Here is a 15,806-nt window from a genome sequence, read left to right as displayed (position 1 = left end):
ACCCCTCAGCACACTAAGCTCTCTGAAGCCTATCAGCCTCTGAGGACACCTGAAATCCTTTATGCCCGACGGTAGCCACCGTCCCGATGGTAGCCAACCCCCAGTAGACTGGGCAGGGGCCCCAACTCGGCCCGGCGCCCTACCTTGATGGTGGTGAACTCTTTCCTCCAAGGCAACAGATACAGGTGCACGGCGGCCAACTCCAGCAGCTCGAAGGCGCGGGCCAGGCCACGCAACGCAGGGGCCAGGTCGGCGCGGCCCCACAGGCCATCGGTGAGTAGTGCCAGCGCGTCATCCTGCAGCGCCCCATGCAGGTCGAAGTCTTCCACCAGGATGTGCCAGAGCACGGCGCGCAGCGATGGGTCCCCGCACACGCCCGCGCGGCCGTGCCTAAGTTCGCGCTCCAGGCACAGACGGTAGTCCTCGGACAGCGAGCTGCTGCCCATGCTTGCGGGCGGGAATAGGGTATATCAGGACCCAGAGGCCCCTCCCTGTCCGCTGCGCGCCTCCAAAGCCCCCGCCTGCATCCACAGGTCCCCCACCAACTGTGCGCCCCTGGTATCTACAGCACCCCCCTCCCTGGAGACGTGCGCCACCTTAGTCTCCCTTCCCGAGCAGAGACCCCCTTGTCCACCAGATCGTGCTGTGGGCCCGGAGGACGACAGCCCTACCTGTCTGTCACCAGCAGTCCCCGAGCGCCCGCTGCTCTGTTCAGGCCTCTCCAGCAGCAGCTCGCTTCCGCCGGGGCCGGCTCCGCCCTTCGGCCGTGACGTTAGGGGCGGGGTCTCTTCGGGCACCGCCCCCTCCGCCAACGCGGAGAGGGCGGGGCCTGGCGAGGACCCGGGAGCACAAACGCGACGCATCTCCACGGCCTGCGGAGCCGAGGACAGGGGGAACACCGTGGACGCTCCCACCGAGGCGGGCGCCGACCTCCCGAGCTGGACCCTTGGGAGCGCCAGGGTGCCAAGGAAGCAGGTACCTACCGTGGCTCTTCGTGCGCCTTCCGGGAGCGGGGCCATCTCCGGGGGGCGGGGCTACCCAACAGGGGCGGGACCCTTCTCGTTGCCTAACGGGGATTGACCAGATACGGGAGGGAGGGAGGGGTCGAGCCGCCCTCTGGCGGGGCCAGCGCTCCAGGTGGAAGCCGGCCGGGCGTTTCAGCGTGATTTAAAACTGCAACCTCAGGGGACTTTCCTGGTGGTCCAGTCGTTTAAGACTCCGCGCTCCCACTGCTGGGGGCGCCGCACCCTCCCTCCTCCCCCCCCAAAAAACAAATCAGCAACCCGGGCCTCTTTGAGGCGGCGTGAAGGCGCCTTTCTGCTTAGGTCAGAGTCGCTTCCAGGCAGCGGATCCGATGTTCTGCTCTGTGTCCAACCCTGCTTCTCCGCTCCTGTTCTGAGTGCTGTTTGCGTGGCCCCAGGTGTTCGCTGTTAACTGTTGTGTGCTACTCCAGGGAGCATAGCTCTGTCTCAGTGTGCCACTCGAACCTGGGCAGGTCTTTGCACCGTCCTCCCTTGGAGGAGTAGTCGCATAGACGACCCGTTGAATGGAAGTGACGTTGCGTGGCTTTCCAGGTTAAGTCATAAAACTGCCTTGTTGTCTTGAGACGCTCAATTTTGGGACCTAGCCACAGACTGGGAGGAAAGCAGCTGCATGAAGGGGCCGGGAGGAAAGCAGCTGCATGAAGGGGCCGAATAATGAAGGCTGAATAATGTCCAAAATCCATGGAACCCGGGAATGTGAGCATATTTGGAAATAGGATCTTTGGAGATATAACCAGTTAAGATGAAGTCAGACTGGATTAGGGTGGACCCTAAACCCTGTCAGAATGATGTCTTTGTAAGGAGGAAGGTTACATACTTCGGGAGGAGGCATATGATGGATGCAGAGACTTGCAGCTACAGGCAGAGACTGCAGGAGCCCCCGGAGCTGGACGAGGCAGGAAAGGGTTCTGGTCTAGCACTCTGCTGGGCCACGGCCCTGTGGACGCCTTGACTTCAGACTTCAGGACTTTGAGAGTAAATTTTTGTTGTTTTAAGCTCCCCGGTAGCTAGTTACAGGAAATGAATGCAGGCCTCCCACGGCTGTTCCCACAACCCTGAGGCCCTCACTGATGGCAGACGTGTAGACAAATCTCCAAATGACCCCAACCCCTTGACCTTGGGTCACCCCAACTTGGAAGGTAGCTGACCTAGCTGATGCTGCAGGTGGGGCAGAGATAAGATGTCCCCACTGAACCCTGCCGAGATGGGAGTTTCACAAGCAAAGCAAATGGCTGTCGCATGTTTAAGCCAGTGAGTGGGCTGGTTTGTTACACAGCAGGGGGGTGGACGCCACACTGCCTCAGCACCAGCTGCGTAGGAGTCCTCCTGTGACCCTGGGCTATAACCGGGAGGAGCAGCTGGGTGGGAGGGTCAGTTAATACCTACCTCGGCCAGGACCGCAGCTCCCTGGACCATCGCCCAGCACGCTGCACACCGTGCGGCTGGGTCCAGTCTCCCAGGCAGCACCACTCTCCTCATCATCCAGCTGTCTCATCTTCACCAGTTCAGTGCAAGGGAAGGTCTGTCTTGTAAGTGTTTTAATTTGCATTTCTTGATTTTTAAAATGACTTTAAACACCTCTTCTTATGCTGATGAGCTTTTTAAAGTTCTTCTGAAGACAGCCTGTTCACAGCCTTTGCTATTTTCCTGACTGGGGCTCCTGCCTTTTTCTTGTTGATCTGCAGGATTTTCTGTGTGAAGAATCCATCACTCACCCGTCTTACGGAAGGCTGTAGGCTGGGAGAGGCTGAAGGACTGGCCCAGAGTCAGCAGCAGGAAGGCCGTCTGATCAGCACTTCCAGAGAGCTCCCCAAAGCCAGCAGGAGCGCCCACGGTCAGGCTTCGCTCCACCGTCCACCTGCTCTATGAAAGGGGGCTTAAAATCCCATCCTTGAGACCGCCAAGGCCTGGAGCAGGTGGGTCAGCCTCCCCAGGCTTCATGGCTGGCTGGGCCTTGTGTCCAGGGCTAGGGGGCTTCTTCTGGAGAGGGCAGGGACTCAGGGACTGAGAGCTTTGAGGGCAGGGCAGGGTGAGCAGGCGGGTGCCCGCCTGTCGTTCCTGGGGTGCTGGTGGGCAGGGGACCCCTGCCCACAAAGGCTCCCGGAAGAGGCAGCTGCCCCCGGAACTCGGGTTGGCCTGCCCTTGGGGTCACGTCCCCGGCCCCCTCTGGCCTCCGGAGTCAACCTGCTGGGCTCGAAGCGAGCTCTGCCACCGGGAGGTGTGGCCTGGAGAAGGCGTTTCCCCTTCCGTGCCTCACTTTCCTCACGAGGTTCCCGCACAGCCTTGGGACACTGCGTGCACAGAACACACAGTCAGGTCCAGCTGAGCCTTCCCCAGAGACTCCCACGCTGCTCCCACGCCACTTTCTGCCATGGTGGCAGGTGCTGCCCGAGGCTGGGGCCGGGCCACCTGCATGTGTTCCCCACCTGGAGAGCAACATGACTCTTGGGAACCCTTCGGGAGGAGTGGTCCAGGCTCAGGTCCTGCCCAGTGATGACCTCTGACCCTGCCAACCTGCTAGGCCCCCCCAGAGTGTGTCCAGTGCTAGAAGGAGCAGCCCCACGGATCCCACTCCTGGGCAGAGGTCTGGGAGGCGGGCTGGGCTTGGCGATGGCCCCAGGGGCCTCTGGGACCGTCTGGCTCTGGCTGGTTGGCTGGGAGTGGCTGTGCTGCCCAGGCCTCCGCCTGGCCAGCGGGATGGGGAGCAGGTGAGCCGCGCTGACGGAGACACCAGTGACCTCTTTATTTCCAGCTGGGTCAGTGGTTGCCCAGGGGCCTGTAACAGTCAGGGTGGGCAGGTGGTGGGGCTACAGGCAGGCGCCGACCCTTGGGTTCACACCGACCCCGAAGGGGCTGAGTGGGAGTGGGGATTTGCCAGGGGTCTCTGGATGTCCATGCCCATTGCCAAGGGTGGGAGTGTGGCTCAGAGCTCCCACACATGGGCAGGTGCCCTGGGGACACCTGGGTCTCCAGGACAGAGTGGTCAGTGACCAATAAATAAATAGCACAGTCTAAACCCACCTGGGCCCCAGGCCTCTCGTGGGGTGACAGGCTCTCTCCTCGACTCAGACAAGAACCTGGCTCAGAGAGCTCCGCGTGTCACGGGGGATGGGAAGGGAGAGAAGCAGACCTGCCCTCGGTCAGGCCCACGGCCCCCCTGTCCTTGGGCTGGCGGGGCCTGCGGGGCATCAGCGGACTGAGCCGTCGGACTGTGCAGGCCCCAGGGGAGCCCAGTTTCCCTGCACGGGGCCTCTCACAGGTGGGGACAGGAAAGAGAAGGGCCTGGTTCCTGGGAGCTGACTCGGGTCAGCCCCATCCTATCAGGAGCAGAGGGGGCCTCCTTGAGCCCTAGGGGCTGATGTCAGGCGGGGGCGAGAGCCCCACCTCGGCCAGCCCACCGCCCCATGCAGGTGCCTCCGGGCCAGTCTTTGGCCAGCCCGTCCTCTGCTACTTGCCCAGGGCCCGCCGGGGCAGCAGCTCCACGTAGCTCAGGGCGCTCTGCAGTGACGTCAGGCAGTAGCCCTCCTCTCCGATCAGGTACCTGCACGGAGGCGGCACAAGCACCTGTCACTGGAGGGATGCAAGGAAACCCCGACGTTCTGGAAGGGGCACCTGCCCTTGCGGGGCAGAACCTGGATGCTGAGGTCCCATGGGCTGTCAGGGCGCTGGGCTGGGGGACGGCCCACTCCCCAGGCAGACGCTGCTCAGGGGATGGCCCCCTGGCTCCTCTGGGCGGCGTGCTGGGTGAGGGGCAGGGAGAGGGGCCGTGGGCCCCATGCATGGGTGGGAGCACGAGCTCAGCCCCCACGCTGGCCCGAGGCTCCCACCTCTCGTGGATGAACTCCTCCAGGGCTGCACACTCCGACACCAGCTGGGGGAGGCCACTCCTCAGCGCCACAAAGGACAGGATGGGCAGCAGGTCGTCGGCGCCACTGTTGGGGAGACGCAGAGCCGGCCAGGAGGCTCCAGGGACCGGGGGCGCTGCTCAATCCCCACAGCCCTGAAGCCTCCCAGCTTGGTCCCTGGAGCAGCCTTGGGCTTGCTGGATGCTGTCCCTGTGCCCCTCCTGCCCGCCGGCCTCAGGGGGCTGGGGGTGGGCTCGGGTCAGCGTGACAAGAGACCACCTGGGAGTGCCGCGGCCATCCTGAACGGGGACCCTGTGCCGCAGAGCCCAGGGCTGGACCAGGGAGGCCCCACAGTGAAGCTCTCCCGTGAGCTTGCCCGAGCCCGGGGACGGGATGACAGAGAGGACAGCCCATGTCCCAGGCAGTCTGCTCACTCCTGGGGTCAGGGTCACTCACGTGCCACTCCAGGTACCCCAGACCCTCCGTAAGAGGCACCTAAGTGAGCAAGGGAGGCCCTGGGGGATGCTCAAAACCCTGGCGAGGGGCCCACGGGCCAGTACTCTGAGCGAGGAGCACGGAGGCAGACTGGTTTGAACCTGATGACCAACCAGGGACTCCTGCCCCCACCTCCCTGGGTGCCACACACCTGCAGGGACACACAGCGCCCCCCCCCCCCCCCCCCCCCCCGCTCCTCGGACGTCCGGAGGAGAGAGCTAGCGTGGGGTTGCAGCTGGGACTCGGAAACACTTTCAGTCCTGGGGCCCTTTCACCTGCTGCAACTTTTTCGGAGACCAGACGGTAAAATAGTGATGGTGGCCGGTGAGAGCCAGGTGGGTCCCCCGGCCTGACCCCGCCGCCCACCCAGCCGGCTGCAAGGACAGGTGCTTTCAGGGTGACCCCGGTCTCTGGCATAGAGTGAGGGTTCGCCAGCCCCAGGTGGGCGCCAGGGCCAGGGAAGGAGGCTGCTGGCTACAGGCCGGTCCAGGTGAGATGAGGCAGGACCCAGGTGGGGAAGACCCCTGCCCGCCTCAGGAGGCTGGGGCAGGGGCGGTGCAGGAACCCCAGGCTGGGGCTCAGCACAGGACCAGGGCGGCTTCCCCAAGTGTGCGCCTGAGGGGGGCCCACGCCACCGGGTTAGCAAGGGGCTGGACCGCGTCGTCAGCACGGTTGGAGCCCGGGGTCTTTGGTGGAAATGGGCCGCACTCTCCCCAAGGAGAAGCAGGGCCAGGCGCCGGGCGGGAACCCCAGGTCCCAGTGCCGGGGCCTGGGTGGAAAGGTTCCCGCTCCCCTGGCCTCTGAAGGCAGCCCCTCCCGCGCCCGGTCCCCACCACAGGCCGCGGCCTCCTGGGACTCACATGGCGGCGATGCCCGGCTGGGGCGCAGCCTCGCGAGCCCGGTGGTAGTCCTCCGCGCAGGCACAGATGACCCGCAGGGCCCGCACTGCGTCGCAAAAGCCAGGCTTCGGGTGAGGGGGTGGGGATCGCGTCCCGGTACGGCCCCGGGCACTGCCCCACCCCCATCGCGTGCAGGGCTGGGCAGAGCCTGGACGATCACCACTCATGTCCCACGGGACACACCCCCACCGGACAGGAGAAGGGCCTGCCGCTGAGGGGTGAAGGCGCAGACTCCAGTCGCCCTCTGGGACGGGACTCTGATCTGACTCCCTTCTCCCTTTACTCCAACCAAACCGTCCCCCCCTCACCAATGCACTCCAGCTTCTTCTGTGGGCAGCTCTCCAGGACCAGCAGCCCTAGCTCCTGGGCGGCGGCACAGTAGGGGTAGGCGCCGGCTGCCGTGGCCTCGGGGTCCCGGGGGAGGAGCTTGGTGGGGACGCCGACGGCCGCCGGGGGCGCGTTCCCGTACAGCTCCATGCTCCTGCTCAGGGCGGCCTCCCGCAGGCGGTGAACGCTCCTGGGGCAGAGAGAGGCCAGGCTCAGCGGCCCAGGGCCCCTCCCGGGAGGGGACAGGGGCGGGGCTGGGGAAAGCCGGCCACGCCCCGAACCGTGGGAGGGTGGGCGTGGCACCGCCTGCACACGCGCAACACCTGAGGAGGCCTGGAAGGAAGGCAGCTCAGGGATGCACACGCGGCGGGGGCCGTACCTGTACACGGCCAGCAGCAGGGGCCACAGCGGGGAGAAGAAGGGCTCCTCGATGCAGGCCAGGCAGCGGTCTTTGGAGGCGGCCGTGTTCAGGCCTTCAAAAGCCAGGAGGGTCAGCGAGAGCAGCCTGTCTGCCGGGAGCAGAGCCGGTACAGCGGCACTGTGGGGACAGCTGGGACCTCCAGCCCCGCTGGCAGCCCCTGGAGGCCTCTCCCATCCGCAGCCAACCTGGGGTGCCCAGGAAGGGTCCCCACCTGCCTGCTCCTCCCCGCCGCCCCAGAGCCAGCCTTGGGATGGGCAGAGCCACCGGTAGCTTCCCGGCTCAGCAGGAGGGGCTCTGCCTGGCCCTGCCTACCCCCACTTCAAACGCTGCGGCCCAGGTCGGTGCAGGGAGTCGGGGCCCTCATCCCTAGGGGTCACAGGGTCATATGCAGCTCCCCCAGGGGGCCAAGGAGACAAGCCTGGGAGGGAGGACATAAGACAGCTTCTTTCTGAAAAGGGTCTGTACCCCAAACTGTGGCACCCAGAGGAACTTCAGAAGCATATCTGAAGACAAGAAATCTGAGGCCCAGGGAGATGAAGGAACCCGCCCCCCACCGGGGAGCAGGGGGTACTCACCCAGAGTCTCTCAGACAACACGGGCCCCTGACTGCGAGGCCTCTCTCGCTGCTTCTTAGGAAACCCTGACAGCCTTCCTCCTTGGAAGGAACGTGAAGTCCCCTGCCTCCCTGGGCCCCTTACGGAACCCACACACTCTTCTCAAAATGGAAAAAGCTAAGAAGATGAGCCGCCACCAGGCCGCACACAGCTAGAGCCCTGGGTTTGGAAGGGCGGGGGTCGGACCTAACGGGGCAGCTAGGACCACCTGGCAGCCAGAGGCTCTGACGGCAGACCCTCCCCCAAACACAAGAGTGAAACGGACCCAGCTGTTCTCCCCGTGTGGCCCCGTGAGGAGACAGCCAGGGATGGAGGGAGACCCTGGCCACTGCCGGCCCCAGCAGCTCTCTGGGGCAGGGTGTGTGCCTCTCTGCTAAACTGGACGCGTGGCCCCAGGGGAGGGCTCTGCAGAGCAGGGCCGGCCTGGATGCCACCCAGAGGAAGCCTCCGCCGGACCGGGCCCATCCCTGGCCTGTGACAAGCTTTCCGAGGGTGCCGGCTTCAGACAGAGCAGTTCCCCCACCGCCCACCCGGCCCGCGCCGCGGGCCTCACCGATGGCGTCGTGTATGTCCTGCACGGTGCCCTTCAGCTGCTCCAGCAACGGCTCCTTCCTTACCCCTGGGGGCTGGGGCTCAGGCCGCCCCCCAGGGCCCCCGCCCCTCCTCTCAGGAGTAGCCAAGAACTGTTCCAGGTCCCCGAAGGAGCTGTCCTTGCCCGGCAGGTCAGATGAAGTGTCCGCCAGGGGTGAGGGAGGCCCCGCGGGGCTGCCGCCTGCCCCTCTGTCCGGGTTGCCGCGGTGGGGTGGGGGGATGGAGGCGCTGGCGGAGGTGCCGTCTGTGGGCCTTGGGGCTGGGCTGGGCTCCGGGGGGGAGGGCATGCAGTAGAGGCTCTGAGAGGGCCGGAGCCGCCGGCTTCCAGGAGCCAGCAGCCCGTCGGCGTCGGGGGGCAGGAAACGGCAGCCCAGGGCCGAGGCGGCGCCCCTGCTCACGATGGGGTACAGCGCCCGGTACACCGCGCACTGGAGCTTCTTCAGGAGCTGCGAGATGGGGTGGTCGGGGACGCTGCGAGTGGGGGGAGAGGCAGCGTGTGAGGGCAGCCCCGTCGGGCTGGGGCTGCAGTCCCCTCGCTGGGTGACCCGGGGAGCTGAGAAGGCCCGCCGACCCTGCGAGGCCCTTACCCGACCCCCACCCAACGGCCACGTGGCCCCGCCGTGAGGGATTTCAGAGAAGGGACGCACGGACTATTCCTCGTGGCTGAATGTTGCAGGTAAGGCCTGTCCCACCCCTCTGAGAAGCCAAAAGGCCATTCGCGGACAGGCGGCCCCGGGGTCACAGGCGGGGGCCTCCGAGAGAGCCGGCGTGGCCTGCTGCCCGTGCGGTCACCCCAGACTGCCTCGCTCCTCTCTCCTTAATCCTTTCCTCCGCCATCAGCCTGCAGCCGGGGGAGGGGCTGACGGCCGGTACCTGAGCAGGTGGGAAACCAGGCTGGTCACCAGGGACAGGTCCCCTGGGCTTCTCTTGAGCTTGGCCTTCCAGCGCTTTGGCCAGTCCTGCAGGACAGCAGACCTTGGGGGAGAGCCCGCGGGAAGCCCCTCCTCCCAAGCCAAGGCCACGCCCAGGGGCCCAGGCCTCCCTGCGGACGCCCCGCCCCGCCCCGCGCACTCACGTGGTCTTGCTCGTACTCGAGGATGGCGGCGTAGAGGGCTCGCTGCTCCCGGTCCTCGGGGGTCAGGGCAACCTGGCTGCAGAACCTCCTGGGAGAAAGGACAGGTCTGGGGGCCTCAGGGCTGGACAGGCGGGCGCGGGAGTCCCCACCTGGCCCCCCCCCCCCAGGAGTCCCGGGACCGAAGGCGGAGACGCACCTGTTGGCGGCCTCCTGGAGCCGCAGCCGGCGCTCCTCCATCTTCCTCTGCAGCTGGGGCGGCAGAGTCAAGCCCCTTCTGACGCGGCGTGCACGAACCCCCCGGCGTCCCAGCGCCCTGCCGGACACGGGGCCCTTTGGGATGGGTGGGAGGAGGGGCTGGGCCAGAGGACAGGCCCGCTCAGGGAGGGAAGGCAAGTCCTAGTCGACCTGAGGGGTGGAGAGGAGTCTGTGGGTGCTGGGAGGGGCAGGGTGGCCTGTGTAAAGGCCGGGAGGCGAGAGGAAGCGGGGCTGGGCAGGAACCACCCCCTGAGGACAAGTGTCTCCGAAAGTGGAAGAACTCTGTTTCCACACCTGAACCCTGGCATCTTTACTTCCCTGCCCCCTCCCTCAGCTGAAGCCTCTGCACACTAAGGATGGACGGAAAGGATACTGTCTTCTCCCGGGCTTTAGCGATCACCAGGTTCTCCATCATCTGCCGCTGCAGGGACAGGGTCTAGGACGGGAAGGATGGAATAAGGCCTACTCCCCCCACCGCCCTCACTCCAGACCCTCCTGGGCTCCGCTCACCAGGGATGTCTTCTGCATGGCCTGGCTGGGGTCCAGACGGGCCATCCGGGCCTCATAGGCAGCCTTCAGCTTCTGATTCTGCAGGGACGCCTCCTCCAGGGGTGTCAACTCCCTGGAATGGTGACAAGCTGCTGTCCAGGCTCCAGGAAGCCCAGGAACGCTCTGGTCACCTGAGGTCCCTTCCTGACCCTGCCTTGAGACCAGAAGGTGAGGAGGTGGTGATGGGGGCAGGCAGGAATGTAAAGGAGGGAGGAGGTCTGGGGTGGGCGGGAGACACCTGCCTCCCTGAAACATGGCCCTACTGCCTGGATTCCAGACCTTTATGCACACCAGTCACATGTGTTTCTTAACAGCATGAAACTCTTTGAAGGCACCACGTGAGCCAAACAGCGAGATTAGTTTGCAACCCATGAAAGCGGGGTGGGGGTGGGGGTGGGGGGGTGTCTCACAGCTACTCTGTAACAGCCACCAACAGCCCCCTCACCATCAAAACGTCTGGTCCCACGTCTTCCTGCTTTCATGGGTGGGAGGAGGTAAGTCATGGGGACACGAGACTATCCTGGGACGGAAGTCTGGTGCCTGGCCCTGCCCCAGAACTGCACATGCAGAGACAGGGTGTAGCTGTGGCTCAAGGCCTGGCAGCAGCAGCAGGAAGAGCCCATCCTCTTGCTTATCCTGCTGGGATTCTGGCATCTTTGTCTCAGTGTCTTTCACCAGTTCTAGAAAATTGCTTTTATCTCTTCAAATAATGCTCCTCTCCCATTTTCTCATCTTTCTTTGGAATTCCAATAACCCGTTAGACCTTCTATGTGTTTTTGTGTGTGTGAGCCATTCAGGGTATTTTTTAACGTTTTATCCAACTCTCTAATTCTGTCTTTAGCTGTGTCTACTCTGCTCTTTTAAACTTGTCCCCTTCTTTTTGTGTGCATGTGTGTATGTTTACAGGAGAATATAATATGTTGTCGTTGTTTCTGATTAGTGTTTAAAAATAATTTCAGTATTTTTAATTTTGTTTCTACTTGGTTCTTATTTGACCCCTATTATAAATTCTATTTGACCCCTATTATAAGTCAGATTTTATAGCTTCTTGTTCCCTGCGGGTATTTTCAAACTTGCTTTTTATTTCTCTAAATACAGAAAGCGTGATTGTATTATAATCTGTGTCCCATAACTCTATCTGAAGACTTTGCAGGTCTGTTTCTGCTACCTACCTCTCGTTTACAGTTTCTTGATTCTTTCTGTGCTTGGTTATCTTTGACTATGTACCACTCATTTTATGAAAGTTGAAGGTGCTTTGCTCCAGAGACAGCTTGCATTTGTTTCTGCCAGGCACCAGGTATTTCCATTCTGGGATCCCTTTTGACTAAATCCACCATGGTTAGCTCACTTTGCCTCCAAACCCAGGCTTAGCCCACCTTCCGTTCTGACCCATCTTACTTCTTAGAGCTTTGTGACTCTACAACCTGAAGCTTCTGGAAGATCTCAGGCGGCAGAAATGGAGAGAGCTTCCCTCCCTCATCTGAGTATACCCGGCGGTGTCGGCTGGTAGGAGAGGGGACGGGAGCAGCCACAGGCATGGCTGGCCTCAGGCATGTTTTCCCTGTAAGACATACGTAGCCAAGGGTCTGCACAGGGGCCTGACATTCCACAAAGGAGATACAGACTTGGGACTTCCCTGGTGGCTCATTGGTTAAGAATCCGCCTGCCAATGCAGGGGACAAGGGTTCGAGCCCTGGTCCGGGAAGATCCCATGTGCTGTGGAGCAACTAAACCCGTGTGCCACAACTACCGAGCCTGCGCTCTAGAGCGCGCGAGCCACAACTACTGAGCCTGCGTGCCTAGAGTCTGTGCTGTGCAACGAAGAGAAGCCACTGCAATGAGAAGCCCGCGCACTGCAACAAAGAATAGCCCCCGCTCACTGCAACTAGAGAAAGCCCGCGCACAGCAACGAAGACCCAACGCGGCCAAAAAATAAATTAATTAATTTAAAAAAAAAAAAAAAAAAAAAAAGGAGATGCAGACTTGGGGGGGTGACGTCCTAAGAAAGCTTTCTGCCGGACACCCACCAAGTTTGGCAGCTGTCGACTGGGCCCTCTCCAGACACTGCTCAGCCAGCTTCAGCATCTTCGAGGTGTCAGGGGTCACAGTTTCCCCAGCTTCTGGGGAGCAAGCGACAAGAAAGGTGGTCACCATCACCTCTACCGCTAATCAGGTTCTTGCTGGGATAGAAACAAAGGTGAGCCCACTCCCTCCTCATCGCTGACCATCTGCCTTGGGTTTACCTCCTGGCCCTGTGTGTGGCTGTCCTGTCCTCTCACCTGGACCATCAGAGCCTTCTCTATAACTAACTGGGCCTTCTCTCCTCACTGACGGCTTCACTTTACTTACAGCTCCTCCCCCAGGTGGGCCCTGCAGTCAGCACGGCTGTTTCACAGAGACAGTTTCAAAACCCATCTCCCGCCCTCTGGCTGTGTCCAAGCTCACCCCTGGTGCGGCTGGAGGACTTCTGTTCTGCACTCCCTCTGGGAATCGCTCCTGTCAGCAAACTCATGGTGTAGGAGCTGCCACCTGACACTCTCCCCTGGACCCCAGCAGCCCCGGCTCCTGATCCACCCCTGCTCCCTTCACGGCCGGACCCTCACCACACCCTCGTTCAGCCACGTTACTCCCAGTGCAGTGGCCCTCACCCACTCAGTCCTGCCCTTCTCTCAGGTCTCTCCTCTAGGACGTCCCCTCGCGGCTGCTCCCACCGTGCCCTCCTCTCAGTGCCCGGAGCTCTGCTAGAGCTCCCTGGCTCCCCAGGGTGGAGACTCCCACCCCTCCCTGACTGCTGTCGGGCTGCTGGACACCTCGAGCAGAATGTGCTCCTGACGGAGGCCTCAATTCTTCCCTCACGTCTGCTCCTGCCGCCTCCTGCACCGCCTCCTGTGCTCACTGGCCCTCCACCCCCCACTCCGGGCAGCTCACCATCCCCTTGGAATGTCTGGTGAGGCCCATCTTTAGAGAACATGCCCCAAGCCCTTCGCTCCTTCCACCTGAGGCAGTCCCACCGCTGCTGTCCTCACTGTGGAAGCCTCCTGGAGGATCTGCTCCCATGCCGGCCTCTCCCCACAAAGCCTCCACGAGCTTCGCCTCATGCCAGAACAACCCCAGGTCCATCCCAAGGACCTGCCGGCCCCAACTGCACCTTCCCCTCTCCAGCCTGCCTACCCTTCTTGTATCTGGCACCCACTCTCACCTCAGGGCCTTTGCAACGCCCTCTGCTGGGACGCTGCCCCCAGTCCTCCACCATCGTGCAGCTCACTCCTCCCTGGACTGGGGTTCAGTGTCCAGTCTTTGGTCATGTCCCAGCCCATCTCCATCCCCTCAGTCACAGCAGCCGTCCCTTCCTGCTCCCTGTCACGCTCATGCTTACTGAGTGCTCAGCCGCCCACCTTCTACTAATGGCCCAGCAGGTAAGACACAGGACGCCCCCAGGCCTGGGGCCCTGGGACCCATCAAAGGCTTAGCTGTCCATAGTCTGCCCGGCCTGGGAGGAGCTGTACCTTTGGAGGTCTCCACTTCTTCTAGCAGCACCTGGGAGATGTAGTGGACGCTCCTCAGGTATTCTGTATATGCCTCCTGTGCCCAGGGAAGAGAAATGGCAGCGGTCAGGCCAGTAGAGGCGCATAATTCCATCATGCCTGCTCAGTGCCCTTGTGGAAACACAGGAACAGTGGTGCCTGCTTATCTGTGAGATACACCTGCAGTGGCCGAGCGGGTTCACTGGTAACTGCTCTGCTGGGGCATGGAGAGTACCCCTCTTCTCTAGACTTGAAGCTGGCATCACGGCCTTTCTCTCCAGCACAGGAAGGAACGGAGGTTCTCTGTCAGTGGGCCAGGGTAAGGAGCCTTGGCAGGTGCTGCCATTCTCCACTCTATGCAACAAGTTCTCTTCCTGTGTAACTCAGGGGCCATTCACTCAGTGGCTTTAAAAAAATATTTCCTGGGAGGTGAATCAGGGAGTGTGTTGTAAATCTCAGAATCACTTTCTGACTCGGATTCTGGGAAACCCTTTCCCGAACCCCAGAGTAAGTATTCCCTGGGCACGCAGCAGTCTGACACTAGAATGTCAGTATTTTCAAGAGGGTGATCGTACCGTCCTGTTCAGGGCTCCCTGACAGAGCTCAGGGCGTTTGGAACCATAGCATGGTGCTTTGCTTTTTGTTTGTTTTGCTGCATCCCCGTTCTCAAATTACCCACCTTTAAGTCTACACCTCAGATAAGGATAAAATGGGTTCCGGGAAGGATTTCTGACTTGGGGGGGCATTTGCTGCCCTAGGATCCCGACTTGGGGAAGGCAGCGGATGGAAGACCGGAATGCCTTTCGGAGGCACCCGCGGCCTCCTCCCCTCCTTGGGCGGCCCGGTGTGACTCAGCCGGCTTTTCCACGCGGTCGCCACCCTTAGGATTAACACTCGTTCTTGGAGACAAGCCACACCCCTCCCCCGCCGGCATTTCCTTCCAAACAAGCTCTGAAGGCGACTGGAAAGCCGCAGCTAACCTCTTACGGATACCGTCCCCTTCGGGAATCTGACTAAAGCTACGGGGCCCGCCCCCAAACTATACAAACACACGGGATTGTCTGCCAGGTACACTTTGGAAGGCTGCTTCACGGACCCTCCTGAGTCCCCTTCACAAATGAAAACACCTCGGCTCATATTCCCGACTTGCTGAACAGACGGGAAAACTGAAGGCAGGAGCCGGCGGGAGCTGTCCAAGGTCACGGCCGAGGCCCGAGCCCGCGCCCCGGAGCCTTCGGAGAGGCCTGGAGGCGCCCACCCCGCAGCCCCGCCCTCGCCCACGCCCACCGGGCTGGCCGCGGGTCGGCGACCGCCCCCGCCTCGCCCCGCCCGCCTCACCCGGGGCCGGTTGCCGGTGTCCAGCTCGATGGCCCCGTTGGCCAGCTTCATGGCGCATTGAAGCGGTTTCACCGCGCCGTCCCCGACCGCAGCGGCCATGGCGCCGGCGGGGAAGGCGGTGGCGGCCGAGGGGCGGGGCGGTTGGCCCGGATACCGGAACGCGGCGTGCGCGGGCGCGGGTGCCGCCCGAGCCCCGGACCGCCGGAAAAGGCGGTACCGGCGTGCGGCCACTTCCGGCAGCCCCGCCCCCCGACGCGCGGCGCGCTCCGCTCCTGGAGCTGAAGGGGCGGAGGTGGGGGTGACGGAGCTCTCGAATACTCTCCTCCCGCAGTTGCCACGACAGTGTAAGTGCAACTACCGATGCCATCATTCCTTATCGGTGACAGGGCAACCGCGTACGCCCCGCCCCTTTCCCTCCTCATGCCGTGCTGCCCCGCCCTCCTCACTCCGCCCCTCCCCTCCGCAGTCCCCTCCTCCCCTCATCGCCCCGCCCCTCCTCCCTTTCCTCGCCACTCCCCTCCCGCTGTCAATCCGTCCAATCCCTGTTTCCTCACCCTCCTCGCCCCCATCACTCGCCCCGCCCCTCCCTCATCGCCCCGCCCCGCTTCCAGTGAGTCCCGCGGAGCCGAACGGCGGAGTCGAACTGAATGAGCGAGCACAGTCCAACCTAGCGGACGAGAGGCTCCGGGCGGAGCAACACCTAGCCCTGCCTCTTGGCCCGGCTAGCCGACCAGGGCCGAGCGGGGCCGAGCGGGGCCGAGCGGGGCCGAGCGGGGCCGAGCGAGGAGGAACGGGGCGGAGCGCCGGGCCGAGCAGGGCCGGGCGGGGCC

General features: G+C 62.8%; 3 protein-coding genes and 1 long non-coding RNA gene across 7 annotated transcripts in view; 2 read left to right on the top strand and 2 right to left on the bottom strand.

Annotated features, from left to right (window-relative positions):
• Positions 1-752, bottom strand: part of SPATA2L (spermatogenesis associated 2 like) — a 4,346-nt gene extending 3,594 nt beyond the window's left edge. Inside the window, exons 1-2 of the mRNA XM_068528430.1 lie at positions 672-752; positions 144-447 (exon numbers count right to left, since the gene is read on the bottom strand). Of these exons, the coding sequence (XP_068384531.1) occupies positions 144-446 (303 nt within the window). The 5' untranslated portion in view covers position 447; positions 672-752. The remainder of the gene's footprint in view (positions 1-143; positions 448-671) is intronic.
• LOC137753323 (uncharacterized) lies at positions 624-12,004 on the top strand. The gene is made up of 4 exons (XR_011071449.1): positions 624-975; positions 2,729-2,959; positions 9,900-10,282; positions 11,520-12,004. It is a non-coding gene; the product is annotated as an uncharacterized lncRNA (long non-coding RNA).
• On the bottom strand, positions 3,250-15,344 carry VPS9D1 (VPS9 domain containing 1). 4 transcript variants are annotated; one of them, XM_068528420.1, is made up of 16 exons: positions 14,977-15,344; positions 13,621-13,696; positions 12,142-12,234; positions 11,513-11,675; positions 10,076-10,268; positions 9,939-10,001; positions 9,507-9,559; positions 9,311-9,398; positions 9,109-9,194; positions 8,198-8,706; positions 6,989-7,118; positions 6,591-6,799; positions 6,244-6,328; positions 4,871-4,975; positions 4,499-4,584; positions 3,250-3,334 (listed from the first exon to the last, which is right to left on the bottom strand). In XM_068528420.1, exons 1-16 carry the CDS (start codon positions 15,073-15,075, stop codon positions 3,306-3,308), a joined length of 2,067 nt encoding a protein of 688 aa, XP_068384521.1. In that variant the 5' UTR covers positions 15,076-15,344; the 3' UTR covers positions 3,250-3,305. The 4 variants fall into 4 exon arrangements, with proteins under 4 accessions (XP_068384521.1, XP_068384523.1, XP_068384522.1 ...); XM_068528422.1 differs by having other exon boundaries at positions 10,076-10,187; positions 12,142-12,231; positions 14,977-15,343; XM_068528421.1 differs by having other exon boundaries at positions 10,076-10,187; positions 14,977-15,342.
• ZNF276 (zinc finger protein 276) overlaps positions 15,262-15,806 on the top strand; it is a 17,330-nt gene continuing 16,785 nt past the window's right edge. The window contains exon 1 of the mRNA XM_068528429.1: positions 15,262-15,320. The gene's annotated coding sequence lies outside the window, so the exon portion shown is untranslated. The remainder of the gene's footprint in view (positions 15,321-15,806) is intronic.

This window comes from Eschrichtius robustus, chromosome 19 (assembly GCF_028021215.1).
Source record: "Eschrichtius robustus isolate mEscRob2 chromosome 19, mEscRob2.pri, whole genome shotgun sequence".
Taxonomy (NCBI): domain Eukaryota; kingdom Metazoa; phylum Chordata; class Mammalia; order Artiodactyla; family Eschrichtiidae; genus Eschrichtius; species Eschrichtius robustus.
The sequence above is the reverse complement of the archived record's forward strand: the minus strand, read 5'-3'. Positions and strand labels throughout refer to the sequence as shown.